We start from the raw sequence: 18,565 nt of genomic DNA, 5'->3' as shown, positions 1-18,565 counted from the left end.
TTTTGGTCCATTGGCGTGGTTATGGTCCAGAGGAGCGTTCCTGGGTTCCCTCCGCAGATGTCCATGCTCCTGCCTTGCTCCGAGCCTTCCACGCACGCTTCCCTCAGAAACCGTTCTTTACTCCGCGGAGGAGGGGCCCTTGAGGGGGAGGTACTGTCATGGTCTTACCTTCTTGCTGTTCTCCTTCGTTTGACATGTGCTGGCGGCCATCTTGGTTTCTGGGTTTCTTGTAGCCTCCCACCCTGCGGCTCCTCCTTCCCACTGGGAGGAGCTGGATGCCTAGCTCATATATATAGGAGGTCTGTGGCTTCAGTTCCTTGCTTGGTCCTCCTGTGTTCACATGCTTCTAGACTGCTGCTGCTTCTGGTTCCTGATCCTGGTTTCGTCCGACTACCCTGCTGGTTCCTGATCCTGGTTTCGTCCGACTACCCTGCTGGTTCCTGATCCTGGCTTCGTCTGACTACCCTGCTGGTTCCTGACCTCTGGCTTCGCAAAGACTCTGCTTCGGTTTCGCCATCCGTTTGGACTTTTGCTTTACAGCTTTATTTTCAATAAAGCCTTCTTATTTTCACTTATCCCTTGTTGTACGTCTGGTTCATGGTTCCGTGACAAGAAGGTTGCTGATTATAGATATTAAAGATCTATCCTTAGGCTACATCCTAAGGGAGTCCGACGCCCCCCCTGATCAGCTCCTCGCAGAAGACCCCAGAATACAGAGAGCAGACCCATGCTGGGTTAATGCAGCTCAGCTTCCATTTGCTAGTTAGATCTGACTCTGGGTGCTGGACCACCAATGATCTGATACTGATGACCTATCGTAAGCATAACCAGAATACCCCTTTAGTGGGTGCGTTAGTTTAGGTTCACCCCACCTCAGCATTAGGGCTCATTCACATGACCGTGCCGTGTTTTTTCGGATCGCAAATTGTGGATCCGCAAAACACGGATGCAGCCCGTGTGCCTTCTGCAATTTGCGGAACGGAGACGGCCAATTATAGAAAACGGACAAGAATAGGACATGATCTATTATTTTTGCGGGGCCACGGAACGGAGCGAAGGATGCGGGCAACACACGGAGTGCTGTCCGCATCTTTTGCGGCCCCATTGAAGTGGATGGGTCCGCACCGGAGCCGCAAAAAATGCGGCTCGGATGCGGAACTAAACCACGGTCGTGTGAATGAGCCCTTAATCACATTCGTCATGACTATGAGAAAGTCAAAGCAGAAACTTTCCATCCCTGGTTGCGTCCTCAAAAACATTTCTCGGGGCACTTTTCCCCTGATTCTCTGTGCAAACAAAACATATGTGAATCAACCCGTAGATTCTAGGAAAACGGCAAAGAAAATGTTTGCTCAGCAACACATGAAATACACCGCAAGGTACCCTGAGCAATCAGTAAATAATACAACCATACTGAGCAACGGATGAGACTACCGCCAGATACTGCGCACCCTGTCAATCCTAGTATATAAATGCATTGGTTGTATTCATCTTCAGCGCTTAGGATGTTACTTCACCCCGTGCTGTATTCATGCAGGTATATGCTGCCATTTACAGATATCGTATTAAAGGGGTTTTCCAGGAGTACGACACAGTGAAGACCAGCCTCCTGGGCGCTTCAACAGCTCAACCTGGCAGCAGACTGGTGGTGGTGTCGGGAGCTGGATCCCCACCAAAGTGCTAAACCAATTTTTCAAAAAATTGATAGAAATCAGAATTTCATTCGAAAGAGAAACTGGAGATAAGTCATTGGGGAAGATTTATCAAAGGCCAGCGGTTTCACGCCAATCTATGATATCCCTTGTGCCTTATTTATGACTATTTATTATTTACTAATGGTCCAGAAGACCAAAAAGCCCTATTGTCACATGTGCTATTAACTGCACATTAAAACGTAACTTCTATTGTCTCCATTTTCAATGTTTCTACTGACTTAATAAAAGTATTTAAAATAATCAGCGGTGCCACTGTTATTTTTGTATATTGATAACACTGTAAGGCTACTTTCACACTGGCGTTTTGGCTTTCCGTTTGTGAGATCCGTTCAGGGCTCTCACAAGCGGTCCAAAACGGATCAGTTTTGTCCTAATGCATTCTGAATGGAAAAGGATCGGCTCAGAATGCCTCAGTTTGCCTCCGATCAGTCTCCATTCCGCTCCGGAGGCAGACAGCAGCGTTTTGCTGTCCGCTTGACGAAACTGAGCCAAACGGATCCGTCCTGGCACACAATGTAAGTCAATAGGGACGGATCTGTTTTCTATGACACAATAGAAAACGGATCCGTCTCCCATTGACTTTGAATGGAGTTCATGACGGATCAATCTTGGCTATGTTACAGATAATACAAACGCATCCGTTCATGATGGATGCATGCGGTTGTATTATTGTAACGGACCAGTTTTTGCAGATCCATGACGGATCTGCCCAAAACACGAGTGTGAAAGTAGCCTTAAAAGGGTATTCTCATCTTCCCTTTTCATACTTACCTTCCTTGAGCGCGACGTTCACTTCCTGGAGATTCTTCTCCCGGCCGGGCCGCGCTTGCGCAGAAGACTGAAGATTTTCTCCCGACCGGGCAATGTCCTGAACGCGCACACCGCCGCGCATGCGCCATGGTGACTTATTCCTGGCCTGTATAGTACAGAGCCGGCGTGCGCGTTCGCGGCTCTGTACTATACTGGCCAGGGAGAAGTCATCATGGCGCATGCGCGGCAGCGTGCGTGTTCAGGACATTGCGCCGCCCGGCCGGGAGAGAATCTTCAGTCTTCTGTTGAATCCCGCCGGTCCGCGCTTGCGCAGGAGAGGTGGCCGTAACCAGGGGAGACCAAAGACAACATTAGGTGAGAGGGGACTTATTTTCTAAAAAAGAGTGGGAATGGGTAATAACATGTATTTAGAAAAATGATCACTGTCAAATCATTAACAGATTTAACAGTGATCATTAAGATGACAATACCCCTTTAACTTCACAGTGTAGTAAAGTAGCTACAGGGCTGCGGTGAGTAGCGCCAGGTTACATGTAAGATCCATTCCATAATATATTTCTAGTAACTAGTGAAAGAACTGTCTAAAATAACTTCAAACACTGCCCCTCGACATGTTTCGCCAGCTACCCTGGCATCCTCAGGGCATATGGGCAGGATATGTTATACAAAAGAAACAAAATAACAAAGTGGCACCGCTGATGATTTTAAATACTTTTATTAAGTCAGTAGAAACATTGAAAATGAAGACAATAGAAGTTACGTTTTAAAGTACAGTTAATAGCACATGTGACAATAGGGCTTTTCAGTCTTCTGGACCATTTGTACATAAAAGTAATAGGGTCAATATTTACTGAGGGATTATTTATGACGAGGCCTTGTCATAAATGAGGCGTATCTTCCAGGATTCCATGCGGCTAAACAGAAATCTATGGCAGCTCTGAACTCCTGTAGATTCCAGTCTTTATTTACGCCAAAAGTCTGGTTTAGATGAAGATGAATGTGTGGGGTCTACTGGCTCCGCCTCCTCCCTGCCCCCTTTTTAGAAAATGTTGAGGGTGGCTTACAAATACCACATGTGATAATAGGTTGTCTCAATGGCAGTTAAAAAGTCATAAACAAAGAGTTGGTAACTTTTTTCCCCCCAGAATAGTGTCATTTACTTCTATGGGAGAGTGTTGTGGCTATGATCTGTGACCTGTACAAAGGTCATTGTGCAGGGAGGTGGGTAGAATGGCTGTGATATTACCGACTGTGAATGGGGGATACAGTGTTAAAATAAAATAGATTAGGCAAAAAATAGATTAGATAGGCAGGCAGATTACATATAGGCAGGCAGATTACATATAGGCAGGCAGATTACATATAGGCAGGCAGATTACATACATAGATTAGATAGAAGATAGATTAGATAGAGATTAGATTAGACAGAGATTAGACAGATTACATAGATAGATAAAATACATAGATTAGATAGATAGTAGATTACATAGACAAATTACATACATAGACAGACAAATTACATACATAGACAGATAAATTACATAGATTAGATAGAAGGTAGATTAGATAGAAGGTAGATTAGATAGAAGGTAGATTAGATAGAAGGTAGATACATTTCATTGTAATCTTGCATGAGATAATGAGATGACTGCTGAGAAGTGATCTCTAGAGAACAGAAAATATCAGTCTACCATGAGGCTCAAAATGGAAAGTTTCACATAAAACAATTACAAATGTACCCAAATTTAGTAAAATATATCTAAAGGTTTTTTGATGGCTAATGGTGGGAAATTGTATAAAGTAAAAACGTGATTTAAGCAGTAGGTCGTTTTGTGATGAGACATTCCTTTCAAGCGTAAACTGGAGCCTCAGACAGATCAATCACCCAACCCGTGTGACAAGTAAAATGCCGGCATTAGGAGAGGAGGAGCAACGGTTACTCATCGGCAGTTTTTATTCCGCTGTCGCTATTGTTTGGGTGACTCACAGACTGTTTAGTTCCACCTGCAAACAACAGCCGTACTCTGTATTCATAGTTCTAAAAGGGATTTTAAGTGGTTTCCATGCTGAAAACAAATATCACGCAGTGTGTATTCCATGTAAGATATGCAAGTTACATGCAGACATATGATGTAAGTAAATGAGCACTAGCATCCCCAGCCCTATTCATATACACTACTCACAAAAAGTTAGGGATATTTGGCTTGTGGGTGAAATTTCAGGATGAACCTAAATGCACTCTAACCTTTATAGGTGAACTTGATGTGATCTTCTCTAAACTTTTGAATGCACATGTCCAACTGTTCAATGTTTCCATACTTTTTGCACAACTTGCTGCTCTCTAACAAGGAGCTTAACAACAAAATTCACAACAGGTGTAGATCCATGAATCGCCCAATAAACCTCCTTGTTCAATTAGATTTGGTAGTTAAACAGTTCTCCTCATCATGCTATTCACATTTTGACATCATGAGACCAAGGCGACGCCAAACAATTGATCAACAGCACCTCTCCATTGCGAGGCTTCAAGCAGGATGTTCTCAGACGGAAGTGGCCACTGAGCTTAAAGTGTCATCAGCAGGTGGCAACAGATACAAAGAGACTGAAAGTGTCGCAGAAAGGCATAGAAGTGGATGTCCTGTGGCCACATCCCACACTGATGACTGTTTCATTGTGAACAATGCCCCGCGGAACCGGATGATGAATGCCACACAACTCCAGGGAGGTAAGAGGCACCCAAGTGTCACGTCAGACCATTCGACCTGCGAGGGTACTTGACCACAGGCGACGTCACCTTGCATGGGCCAGAGAGCATCTACTCTGTCCGAGGGATCATTGTACCTAAGTGCTGTTCACTGATAAAAGTCAATTCACGCTGAGCAGAAATGTTAGCCGCCAACGATGTTGGAGACATCAAGTAGAGCACTATGCATCAGCCACTGTTGTCACCAGACAAGGCTATGGTGGTGGTGTTAGTGTGGGCAGGTGTGTCTAGTCAATACAGAACTGCCCTACACTTTGTGAATGGTACAGTGCCCAGCCCATACTACTTGAATAACATAATTAATCCAATCATTGTGCTTCTACATGAACAACACAGGCCTAATTTCATCTTCATGGACGACAATGCACCAGCTCATCGAGGTCGCATCATTAGGGAACAGATGCTGGAGACTGGGGTACCTCAAATTGAGTGGCCCGAACTTTTTCCAGACCTGAATCCTATTGAAAACCTATGGGATTAGCCGAGTGGCCATGCAGAGGCTCGTAACTCTGTACCCCAGAACCTCAATGACCTGAGGGATGCCCTTCAGGAAGAGTGGGATGCCATGCCTCAGAAGACAATAAGTCGACTTGTGAACAGCAGGAGACATTGTTTTCAAGCAGTAATTGATGCTCAAGGCCACATGACAAGTTATGGAGGCACTGATATTTTTGTGGGGGTATACCCACCACTAGTGTTGGCTTTTGTTTCAATAAAATGTTTGCGATGAGGAAATCACCATTGCTGCTTCTACTTAAATGCCCTACTTTCATGATATAATATCACTGTAGCCTGAACTTTTTCATTTTCCCTAAATTTCACCCAAAAGCCAAATATCCCTAACATTTTGTAAGTAGCGTATATCATAGGCCTAACAATGGCAATGCGCAACTGGAGTTACAATAATAATTTTAATGGGAGTCTATCACCAGGAAATACTTCTATAAACTGATGGCGGGCCTAAGCCACTCTGTCCTCTGTTACTCTTCCTGCTTCCTCTGCTGGCCATTCCCTCTTCTTCCTTGGGACAGGGACAGGTTCCTGCATAGTCCTTTCATCTGACTCTGTCAATCAAAGAGAGGAAGCAGGAAGAGCAAAGGTGCACAGAGTGGCTTTAAAAGGTTTGCATCATCTCATACATTGGGGGCATAGTGCTAGGATATGCCACCAACCTCTGATAGGTATGAGTCCCACCTCTGGGACCCGCACCTATCTTTAGAATGGAGCCTGCAAAGTGAAGGAGAGCGTGGCCATCCTCCATTCATTTCTATGCGATTGCCAAAAATAGCCGAGCATGGTGCTCTTCCCGTTCTTTTCAATGGGACTTCCAAAAATAGCCAAGGTGTGCAAGAATGGGGGGGGAGGGTAGACAATCCTCACATGCTGATGGACCAACAAAGGGAAAATGACTTACCTGCTTGCTGGCACTGGCTCCCCGCTGCTTTTCCTGCAGGCCTGCAATGCTCCTCTGAGCTCCATGTGACCATCTGTCATGATGCAAGGGGAGCTGGACACCGCCACGGCCTGTGATTGGCTGCGGAAATGTCAAACTGGATGTTGGGTTTAATGGAGCCTACTGGAGCATCGCAGGTCTGCAGGAGAAGGATCGGGAAGCCGGAACCGGGAAGCAGGTAAGTAATTTTCTCTTTAAAGGTCCAAGAGAATGGGTGGGGGTTTGCCAACCACTAAGTTTTATTATTTTTTTTTTTAATCTGGCCTACTTAGTTGAGGGCAATCATTTTTCCCTGTGCTTGGACAGGGTGTTGAATCTGTTTAAAGAGACCAGTCCTGTATAGAGACTTACTGGAAGTACTCCATGGTATGGACACCTATTAGCAATGCTCAAAGGGAAACAAATATGCAAAAAGGTATCTCCTAAGGAAGAGAACCATCTCACCAGCGCCACCTATTGGAAGCGGCCCTCTATGAGTACAAAAACCGACTTTCCCACAAGCCTTGGGAATATAGCCAAACCAGATATCCAGATGTTTCTGGGTGCTTGTTCCTCATCAGTACGGAGTAGGATTCTGGCTGGCTTAGTGCGATGCAACTTCCAATAGGTGGGGCTGGCAAGATGGTTCTCTTTCTTGGGAGATACATCTTTGCATATCTCTGCGCTTGAAAAATGTTAAAATATTACATGCGATCAAAGAAAAAAGAAAAAAAATCTGTTAAAGTCAATGCAGGGAGCAGGTGTCTCCCAGCAGGTTATTACTGGAATGTTCCTGCAGCTAAAATGAACATTTCCAATCACTATATGTATATTAGAAAATGGCTTTTTAGGAAATTCATTCTATAAAGTGCCTGCAGAGTCGAAGCTTTTCCTATAGTCTCTGCCAGGCCGACAGATTAAAATAATAATAATGTTCAGAGGGTTAAGACCTATAGATCTGACTGAGCTGAGAATTAGACTTGTCACGTTGGACCATTGAAAAATGCTGCAGATCAGACCCAGGAAGAGGAACATAATTTGCAAGCATCAGCTTTACCAGAGCGAAGAGATGATGAAAGATCGCCTCTTATCTCATGTGACAGCGAGAGGTTCACCAAGAGGACATGTGCTGTCGACAGAGCCAGACACCCAGAAAGAGGAGGGCGCAGGAGGACGCAGCTCATCAGAAGGAGCGGGAAGCACAGCTTGTGGAGCACACTCGGCTCACCATTTGTGTCTACTGAAAAAATTCTGGACTAAAGAGGACAACTGATATCTTAACTGCTGGATGCTGAAGGACCAGCAAAGTCCAAGGTCTCCAACACTCATTGGAACACCGCAAATCTTTATTCGCACGTCCTTAAAAACATCAGAGGTGCTTACGCGTTTCGGATGGAGAAGAAACATCCTTATTCGTAACCTCTTGTTTCCACCTTATCCAAAACGTCAGCGTTTTTAGTGTTTCCCTCTGATGTTTTTAAGGATGTTTTAATGAGTGCTGGAAACTCTGAATTTCATGTCCTACAGACTCGGGAATCTGTTTCCTCCCTGCACCATGCTGAACAGTGATACATACGGCGAGCTGATCACTTCATTTTACTCTTGTATTATACTAAAGTCTTGTACTGTTCTCAGCCCTATCTCTATCTCAACAGTTTGCTACTTTCACACTAGCGTTCGGGTGTCCGCTCGTGCGCACCGTTTGAAGGGGCTCACGAGCGGCCCCGAACGCATCCGTCTGGCCCCAATGCATTCTCAGTGGAGGCGGATCCACTGAGAATGCATCCGCCTGCCAGCGTTCAGCCTCCGCTCCGCTCAGTGAGCGGACACCTGAACGCTGCTTGCAGCGTTCGGGTGTTCGCCTGGCCGTGCGGAGGCGAGCGGATCCGTCCAGACTTACAATGTAAGTCAATGGGGACGGATCCGCTTGAAGATGACACTATATGGCTCAATCTTCAAGCGGATCCGTTCCCCATTGACTTTCAATGTAAAGTCTAAACGGATCCGCTCAGACAACTTTCACACTTAGAAAATTTTCTAAGTTTTAATGCAGACGGATCCGTTCTGAACGGATTCAAACGTCTGCATTATAGGAGCGGATCCGTCTGATGAAACATCAGATGGACCCGCTCCGAACGCTAGTGTGAAAGTAGGGTTTTCCAGTAAAAAAAAAAAAAGAAAAAAGATGGCCATGCAATGGTTAAAAAAAACTAACAAAAAAAAAACTCCTATGGCTTATACTCACCTCGTCGTGCTTTCGGCGCTACGGTCCCTGCTGCGCATTTCCTCCTGCTCCTGCCTTAACACAGCAAGAAATGGCCTGGAATGTCACTCAGCCAATCAGGGGCTGAGGCGGGTCTTTGTTGCAGCCAGTGATTGGCTGAGCAGCATATTCAGCCAATCAGACAGGAGCAGGAAGTAGAGCGCAGCCTAGACCCAGGCACTATTAGAACAACAGCGCCAGGAGAATCTGCGAGGTGAGTATAAGCTAGTTACGTTTTTTTTAACCATTTAATAGCCATCCAAGATCTTTTTTTCTCTACTGGAATACCCCTTTAAATTAGCAGATTTACAGTTGAGGTCTAATGCTGAATCCAACTCAGAGGGAGGTGGATACAGATGTATCGGATCCAGGGAGATTTCTGTATACTAAATAGAATAACAGCAGCACAAATTTATTTTCTGATGGTTTGCTACAGTGTATCACTGTAGGAAAAATGTATCAGTCTGTAGTACTGATGGTTTTAAAGTAATAAAAGGGGTTGTCTGCTTAAAGGCAATGTGTCAATTCCTTGTACCAAAGCATCTAAACTGAAAAATGAAGCAAATTGTTATCAATTTCCAGTTTTTTTCCCCATCTATAATTCCCATCCAGATTTGTGTCTCCATGGTGACAGACTACCAAAAACAAAAAACAAAAAAAACTGTGTAGTCTGATTTTGCAGTCATACTTTTTTTTGCAGTCATACTTTTTTTTCCCAACCTCCTATTTCTGAACAAAATATATTTTGTAGTTTACTGGGGAGAAGTGGCAAATGAAGGGAATACGACTTTAGGGTCAGACTGTATAGGGTGTGGTCTCTCGAATATAGACTTTCTAGAAGCTGTAGACACAAAATGATGGGAACTGCTAATTAAGAGAATAGGTAAAGTTGCTTTACTTTTCAAATTAAATGAGTTTTAAAAGTTCCAAAAGCAGACCTTCCCTTAGTCCATCGGGAAAGGATAATAAATGGTCTACATATGTTTCATAGATTAGCCATTTCTTATCCGTATGACAAATACCCATACATATGTGGTCAAGCATGCCTATGTAGTAAATGGAGAGAAAGCCACTGCCAGACACACCTCTGAGAACAAAAGACACTTGAAATCCAACATGTCTGATCCTCAACTTCCACAACATCTGCCGTTGGTTTGAGTATTATAAACTGGTATCCCTACCAGATAGGTGAATGCCTCCACATGTAAATGCTTTTTTTTTTTATGCCACACTGTGTTAATTTCCACTAGCGGTACAAGGAGGAGGAGACGCCAGGGTTTCTCAGAAGGCGTCTCCTTTTCCTTGCCTGTGACGCCGTGAGATCGCAGCGGACCATGTCACATCCAGGCAGAAAAAACAGCTCACCTTCTCCCTGGCTGTGACGTGCTCCGATGCGACTGGAAGCCCATTGAGAAACGCTGGCGTCTCCTCCTCCCAGTACCAATGGTGGAAATTAACATATGTAGCAAGGGGCACAGCGTCCCCACGAAGCATTTACATGTGGAGGTGTTCAGCTATCTGCTAGGCCTACCAGCTTATAATACTCAAACTAATGAAAAGTCCTCTTTAAACCCACCAAAATTGGCGACAGAGATGTAATTTGTATGACCAAGTTTAGATCTAATGCCACATACATTTGATTTGGAGATTAGGGACAGAAGAATGCAAAGTATGAGGGTACAGCCTGATAAGTGATGAAGAGGTTGAGGACACATCTTCAGTTACTCAAGGCTAATAATACCCAATGAACCCTTCCTGCGTTAGCTATTCTATGCTGTGGCGCATGAGGTCAGTGTCCTTCAGATGCTAATGCTGAACACCTTTGGCCTATTAGTGTTTGAAGGCATGCAACGAATGTCCGCCACCTAAGGCGGTGGATCCAGCTCCTGATAATCTTCCTACAGATTATCCTGAGTTCTGCAGCAGTGTCTTCTCCTTCACCCCTGAAGGAAAAAGCAATAAAAGAAACATTGGGCCAAGTGTTCCTTTGCCTGTTCCAACTCCTCATCTGTATCCCTATGTCTTCTCTTCATTATCCCAACTCCTCAACCCAACACAGCTCTTTATTATTGAATTAAGGGTTTAGTCCCATTGCCGCGGGTGTATAAAATCCAGTCCCTAGACAGGCAGTCGCCTTTACAAACATTTGTGAAATAATGTCTCGTTCTAAAAAGCTCACTGAAATCCATTGTGGTCCTACAATGCCACCACTGAAACAAATCACTTCATGAAATTTCTAACCTCCAAGATCTTCCACCATCAACTGTGAGTGATATTGATGCAAAGTGAAAGGAACCACACAAACTCAGCCACAAAGTGGAGACAACGTAAAGTTACAGAGCGGGGTCACCGAGTGCTGAGGTGCATAGTGCATAAAAGTCACCAACACTCTGCTGACTCCATAACTGCAGAGTCCAAACCTCCTCTGCTATTAACATCAACACAAAAACTGTGCTGTGCCGGGTTCTTTATGACATGGCTTTCGATGGCCAAAGAGCACAATGCCAAGCATTGGATAGAGTGGTGTAAAGTATAGCACTACTGGACTCTGGAGCAGTAGAAACATATTCTGTGGAGTAAAGAATCACACTTCAGGGTCTGGGTTTGGCGAATGCCAGGAGAACATTACCTGCCTGACTGCATTCTGCCAACTGTAGAGTTCGGTGGAGGAAGGATAATGCTATGGGGGTGTTTTTCAGGAGATGACCTAGGCCCCTTAGTTCCAGTTAAGGGAAATCTTCATGCTTCAGCATACCAAGACTTTTTGGACAATTGTATGCCTCCAAGTTTGTGGGAAAAGTTTGGGGAAGGGCATTTTTTCCCCGCCATGACTATGCCCCAGTGCGCAAAGCAAGGTCCATAAAGGCATGGTTGGTGAGTTTGATGTGAAAGAACATGATTGGCTGCACAGAACCCCGACTTCAACCCCATCCAACACCTTTGGGATGAACTAGAATGGAGGTTGCGAGTCAGGCCCTCAGTGTTTGACTTCACAATTGCTCTTCTGGATAAATAGGTAAACATTCCCACAGACACTCTGCAAAATCTTGTAGAAAGCCTTCCCAGAGGAGTGCGTGAAGTTTTACCTGCAAAGGGGGGGCCGACTCCATATTAATGTCTATGGATTTAGAATGGGATGTCATAAAAGCTTCTGTGGATGTAATGTGCAGGTGTCCCAGTAATTTTGTCCATATAGTATACATACATACATAGACATATAGCACTAGGGTTCATGTACACAACTGTTTGCTGTTTTGCTGTCCACAAATTGCGCATCTGCAAAACATGGATACCAGCCATGTGCATTCCGCATTTTGTGGAATAGACCGGCCGACCCCTAATAGAACAGTCCTATCCTTGTCCGTAATGCGGACAAGAATAAGATATGTTCTATAATTTTGCCGACGGCACGGAACATATGTGCGGAGGCGGACGGCACACCGTGTGCTGTCCGCATCTTTTGCGGCCTCATTGAAATTAATGAGTCCGCATCCAACCCACAAAAAATGCGGATTGGATGCAGACCAAAAAGAAGTTTGAGTGCATGAGCCCTTATACTAACTTTTTCCGTAAAAAAAAACAAAAAAAAAAAAACTAGGCAGTATACTAAGTTTTTGGTACAAAAATAAAAAAAGCTCTGCCTGCTAGGATGTAGAAGGGTGTACAGTCTCACTGTACATTGTTCAGCTGATCGGGGACACCTTTAGAACTCTTGGGATTGAGCATTCTCAAGAAAGTTCATTCTAGATGATTGGCCAAATAATCTGCACATGTAAACGGGTCATTAGTGACAACAATTTTTATGTATTTACTTATATAGCGCTGGCATATTCCACATCACTTTACAGACATTATTATCACTCGCTGTCACCACTGGAGCTCACAGTCTAAGTTCCCTATCAGTATGTCTTTGAAGTATGGGAGGGAACCAGAGTACCGTAAACACGGGGAGATCATCCAAACTCCATGCAGATGTTGTCCTTGGTCCTTGACAACGTAACCACAGAGCCACCGTGCTACTCATCAATTAGATCTATACTGAGCTGGAGATTCTTATGACTTGTCTTCTTGGTCCTATCACTATTGATATCTTATGGCAAAGGTGGGATTAACAGAGGGGTGAAGGTCTTCAATGCAACATCATTTGAGGACTGGAATTTTCCTTCAGCATCCTGAAGTGCAAACAAAACGAGATGAAGTGTGCAAGTCTTGTTTAATTATTTACAGGGAGAAGGAAACTTTTAGCAGTAATAGCGAGGACTTGAAATGCTCTATGCAATTACTAAATGTTCCTGCTGGCTGTGGTGTGACCGCAAACGAGATTTATTACCTTGTTTTTAATCCATATAAAACACAACAATGTATGAAATGGTTGGGAAAGCGCCACTGCCAAGGTAATGGTTGTTTTTCAACTATACTACATACGTATGTTGAGTTGTCCGCATTCTTGTGAATTGTTGATGTGCTACAAAAAGTCTCTGTCTAGTCTTAAAGGGCTTATCCATTCCATTATAACATTATTTTATCTGCTCAGAATATCCGAGATACTGCATATGATTGTCCTTAATTCTGGCTTTCCACGTCAGCACTTTCCTTCCCCTGTTCTCAGGATCACCACATCCTGGCAGGATGTCTACATGCAGAACTTCCCCTTTTCAGCAGCTTCCTGCTTGGTTTCCTAACTAAACCCAGCATGCTCTGCTCTGTAATGTTTCACAGGTCTTGCTCCACCTGCCACAATGTTCCCTCTGCAGTAGTCACCCCTCTCCATGTTAGTTGGGCCTCATGCACATGACCATATTTATTCTGTGGTCCACCAACCACGGATACACAAAATATCAGCCGCATGCATCCCACAATTTCCGCGGGTACTAGAGATGAGCAAAATTATTCTACAGAATCGATTTGTCCAATCAACAGGGCTGTTAGAATCGATTTGTTAGGGCTCATGAAAATGAAGAAGACCTGCTGATTAGAGAAATCAATTCTGCAGAATGATTTCGTTCGTCTCTATGCGGGTCCTGTTGTCAAAATGTCTACTCTAGTCCACAAAATGGACAAGAATAGGAAATGTTCTATTTTCCGGGACAGACATGCAGACACTGTCTGTCCGCATGGTTTCCAACCCTATTCAAAAAGCAAATCAGATCGCGAAAAAAATATATACAGTCATCTGCAGGAGGCCTGGGAAACATTACAGAGCAAAGCATGCTGGATGATGCTGAGAACATGAGAAGGAAAGCACTGACATGACATAATAAGCAGTGTCTGGGGTACTCTGGGCAGATTAAAACAATGTCACTATAGGACAGGACACCTGGTTTAAGCATTACATACAGTACAGACCAAAAGTTTGGACACACCTTCTCATGCAAAGAGTTTTCTTTATTTTCATGACTATGAAGGCATCAAAACTATGAATTAACACATGTGGAATTATATACATAACAAACAAGTGTGAAACAACTGAAAATATGTCATATTCTAGGTTCTTCAAAGTAGCCACCTTTTGCTTTGATTACTGCTTTGCACACTCTTGGCATTCTCTTGATGAGCTTCAAGAGGTAGTCCCCTGAAATGGTCTTCCAACAGTCTTGAAGGAGTTCCCAGAGATGCTTAGCACTTGTTGCCCATTTGCCTTCACTTTGCGGTCCAGCTCTCCCCAAACCATCTCGATTGGTTTCAGGTCCGGTGACTGTGGAGGCCAGGTAATCTGGCGCAGCACCCCATCACTCTCCTTCATGGTCAAATAGCCCTTACTTTCAAAGTTTTCCCAATTTTTCGGCTGACTGACTGACCTTTATTTCTTAAAGTAATGATGGCCACTCGTTTTTCTTTACTTAGCTGCTTTTTTTCCTTGCCATAATACAAATTCTAACAGTCTATTCAGGACTATCAGCTGTGTATCCACCCGACTTCTCCTCAACGCAACTGATGGTCCCAACCCCATTTATAAGGCAAGAAATCCCACTTATTAAACCTGACAGGGCACACCTGTGAAGTGAAAACCATTTCAGGGGACTACCTCTTGAAGCTCATCAAGAGAATGCCAAGAGTGTGCAAAGCAGTAATCAAAGCAAAAGGTGGCTACTTTGAAGAACCTAGAATATGACATATTTTCAGTTGTTTCACACTTGTTTGTTATGTATATAATTCCACATGTGTGGATGCCATAGTTTTGATGCCTTCAGTGTGAATCTACAATTTTCATAGTCATGAAAATAAAGAAAACTCTTTGAATGAGAAGTTGTGTCCAAACTTTTGGTCTGTACTGTATATGTCCACTGAACCTTTTGACTTTGGCATGACCAGCTGACCATTTAATGTGTATGGGGGTGTCCCAACTCTCCCCCAAAGGCAGATGGTTGGGGAGATCAGCCACTACCACCTGAAATCACTGGATCATTTTCCCACATCGCGGGTGGCCAAACAGTCAATTATGATCTACTGAGCGACCAAAGCTTGAATGAACGGCTGCCCCGATCACCTCTAGAGGTTTCTGCGCTCAGATGCCACGGTCACATTTGACCACAGCAACTGGCAGGGAAGTGCCTTGCTGGTCGTGGCTTTCTCTAGTGCAGGCATCCTCAAACTGCGGCCCTCCAGCTGTTGCAAAACTACAACTCTCACAATGCCCTGCTGTAGGCTGATACCTGTAGGCTGTTGTAGTTTTGCAACAGCTGCAGGGCCGCAGTTTGAGGATGCCTGCTCCAGTGGCACCGGAAGGATCAGCATGGTGATCAGCCCCCATTGGCGCTTTTTGAAAGAGGTTGTCCCTGATGAGACAACCCCTTTAATTAAAGTTGGAATCCCTAACCATTATAAGTCAGGATTTCTTTGCATCTCTCAGCCAAGAACACTCTAGTTAAAAGGGGGTTTCCAGGACCCCCGCTGATGAGATACTGATGACCTATCCTAAGGACTTATTCTAGTCTAGATATTTGGATGGTACCCCACAAAAAAGCTACACTACGTTGCCATTTAAAGAAGGTGGGGATTATTAGGCTGCAAGGCGGACAGGGGTGTGTTTGTACAAGGGAATCCAGTTTTGGAGCCCTGCTATTCATTAGCACTGGTGTGAGTGATGACAATCTCTGTACAGAGCCGTGGAATATCTTGGCACAACATAATAAATAGGAGATAATAGGAATATAAGAATTTTTTGCCCCTCTAAAGACGCATGATAAGATCTATCTTATAGCATACTGTCTCTAAGTTTGAAGGTCTTGCATTCACTCAGCCATCCCATCACCCTTTACACAGAAATACTTGAGAAACCCTCCGATGAAAAGGACACACACATACAAAGAACCAAGCAAGCAACATGATCATTTCCTTTCAGGTCAGGTTGGCCATGTGCCAAATCTGTTGCAATAAAGCTTAGCAATGGTCACGAAAACCATTTACAACTCTTAACTTTTACAAGATGACTTAAAATATTTTATTTCTGTGTGCAACTACTACAACATATTTTCTACTTCCTGATGAATGCAATAAAACAATAGCATGTAAAACAAAAAACACCAGCATATAAAGCACAAAAACAGCGGATAAAAAAAATAAAAAAATCATAAAACAAAAAAGCATATAAAGCAAAAAACGCCAGCAAATAAAACCCAAAAACTGCAGATAAAAAAATAAAGAATCATATAAAACAAAGAACAGCATATAAAACAAAAACAGCAGAAGCATATAAAACAAAAAACACCAGCATATATATATATATATATATATATATATATATAAAGCGTATAAAGCATAAAAACACCAGCATATGAAGCAAAATAAGACCACCAGCATATAAAGCAAAAAAACACCAGCGTATAAAGTAAAAAACCCCAGCATATAAAACAAAAAACAAAAGCATATAAAATAATAAAAAGCGTACAAATCAAAAACACCAGCATATAATAAGCAAAAAACACTATCATTCTGGTATGTGGGTGAAATAAAAATGTGCAACCAGAAGGACTTACTAACTTTTACAAACCATTAATGAGATTTGTGTGGGAAACATCTAACTTTTATAAATGTCTATATCACATCAAGAAATCGCAATATACTCAGAGTATGAATTATGGTAAAACGTATGACTAAATATCAGGGATTAATGGGGTATTCCAGCTGTACAATTTTAATTAATAAACAGGGTCCTAAAGTGCCATTTATGATACTGGCGTGTCCAGAAAGACATTTGGGCCCATTCAGGCAATGGGACACAGGTGTGACCTCTGTACCCAAAAAGAATAAAACAAGTCCAGCTAACCCAATAGTCTCCGTGCACGGAACGAGTCAAGGTCCGGCTCTTCTCACATAGGAAATAAGATGAATGGAGTTCCAGCACCAGACAAATTTTTCGTGGCTTATCTTTATTTATCATCCAGCATCATAGACTACGAACAGTGGACATCACCTCCAACCTCCTCCAGTTTTTGAGGTTATGATTAAGAACCTGACTGGAGGAGGTGGGAGGTGATGTCCACTGTTCGTTGTCTATGATGCTGGATGATAAATAAAGATAAGCCACGAAAAATTTGTCCGGTGCTGGAACTCCATTCATCTTATTTCCTACCTCTGTACCCCTATATCTACTCCCCTATCAACTTTTCTACAGCTGGTCATGCCTTGAACCAGGATGCCTGCCCAACTCTTTATGTGGAAAACCTAATATTGAAGACTGAAGGAGGATACATCATTGTTTTATTTGACCTAAACATCCATTACATTTAACAGTGTAAGTGAGAGAAGTGGAAAGTTTAGAATTATGTGTCTTTGGTTCTTCGGTAACTGAATCTTAGATCTGGATTAGAACCCAACCCAGGACCTTGTAAACCGAAATCTTGGGCCTTTATTCACTCCTGATCGGATATTTATCTAATAATTCATTAGCTATATATCAGACATCGCTAACACTAGAGTGGATGGAAATTGTGGAGCTTTGTCCTTGGTGAAGGACCCATTTAGGAGCAGGTTGAGCTAAGTACCTTCTCAACTGGACTCATGGGCCCAGAAAGAAATGTTGTTCAAAAGCAATTGGTAAATATCATAGGACAAATTAGGACGTGATGTACGGTATATTGTCTTGCTCTAGATTTTACTACAGTATTGACTTACTGCATGTGTGTAGCAGTTGGCAGCATGTTCATAGCAGGTCGGTTTATAGCGGCTGTTCGCCGGGGCTCTGTGGTTCATGAACCTGTGGAGAGAAGAAATCATTAAAATTCACACACACACCAAGGCTGCCGGAAGGTTGTGGCTTTCATGTGTAGATCAATTAAATCATTCTTATATGCGATATTGGCAGAATCCACCTCCCAGTCCAATGAACCAGATGTATTGTTTCCTCAGAGACATAGTAATATCAGACAAATTGTGTGCTAATACATCATATCAGGCTTCCTTCCTGAAGGTCCTCTCCAAAAATCCAGAATGTATGATGATCTGGAAATTTACAGGTCGCTCCATAGCCAGATTAAACAAACGGCACTGCAAATATATCTGTGATAAGGTTTAATGAAGGTGAAGTGGAACCATTGGGTTACAAACCGATCTGATGTGGGGCTAAACAAGAGAGAGTGGAGAATTAGGGGTTGTGAGTTCTTCTACCATGAACAGTTACG

The 18,565-nt window shown here is 43.4% G+C and overlaps 1 protein-coding gene across 3 annotated transcripts in view; it reads right to left on the bottom strand.

Moving 5' to 3' along the window:
• Nucleotides 1–18,565, bottom strand: part of MMD (monocyte to macrophage differentiation associated) — a 73,251-nt gene that overhangs the window by 20,198 nt on the left and 34,488 nt on the right. For all 3 annotated transcript variants that reach the window (XM_040437734.1, XM_040437736.1, XM_040437735.1), the window contains exon 2: nt 18,060–18,141. In XM_040437734.1, coding sequence (XP_040293668.1) covers nt 18,060–18,141 — 82 coding nt within the window. The remainder of the gene's footprint in view (nt 1–18,059; nt 18,142–18,565) is intronic.

The sequence above is a fragment of the Bufo bufo genome, chromosome 6 (assembly GCF_905171765.1).
Source record: "Bufo bufo chromosome 6, aBufBuf1.1, whole genome shotgun sequence".
In the NCBI taxonomy this organism is placed as follows: Eukaryota; Metazoa; Chordata; class Amphibia; order Anura; family Bufonidae; genus Bufo; species Bufo bufo.
This window is presented reverse-complemented; position numbering and strand designations above follow the sequence as displayed.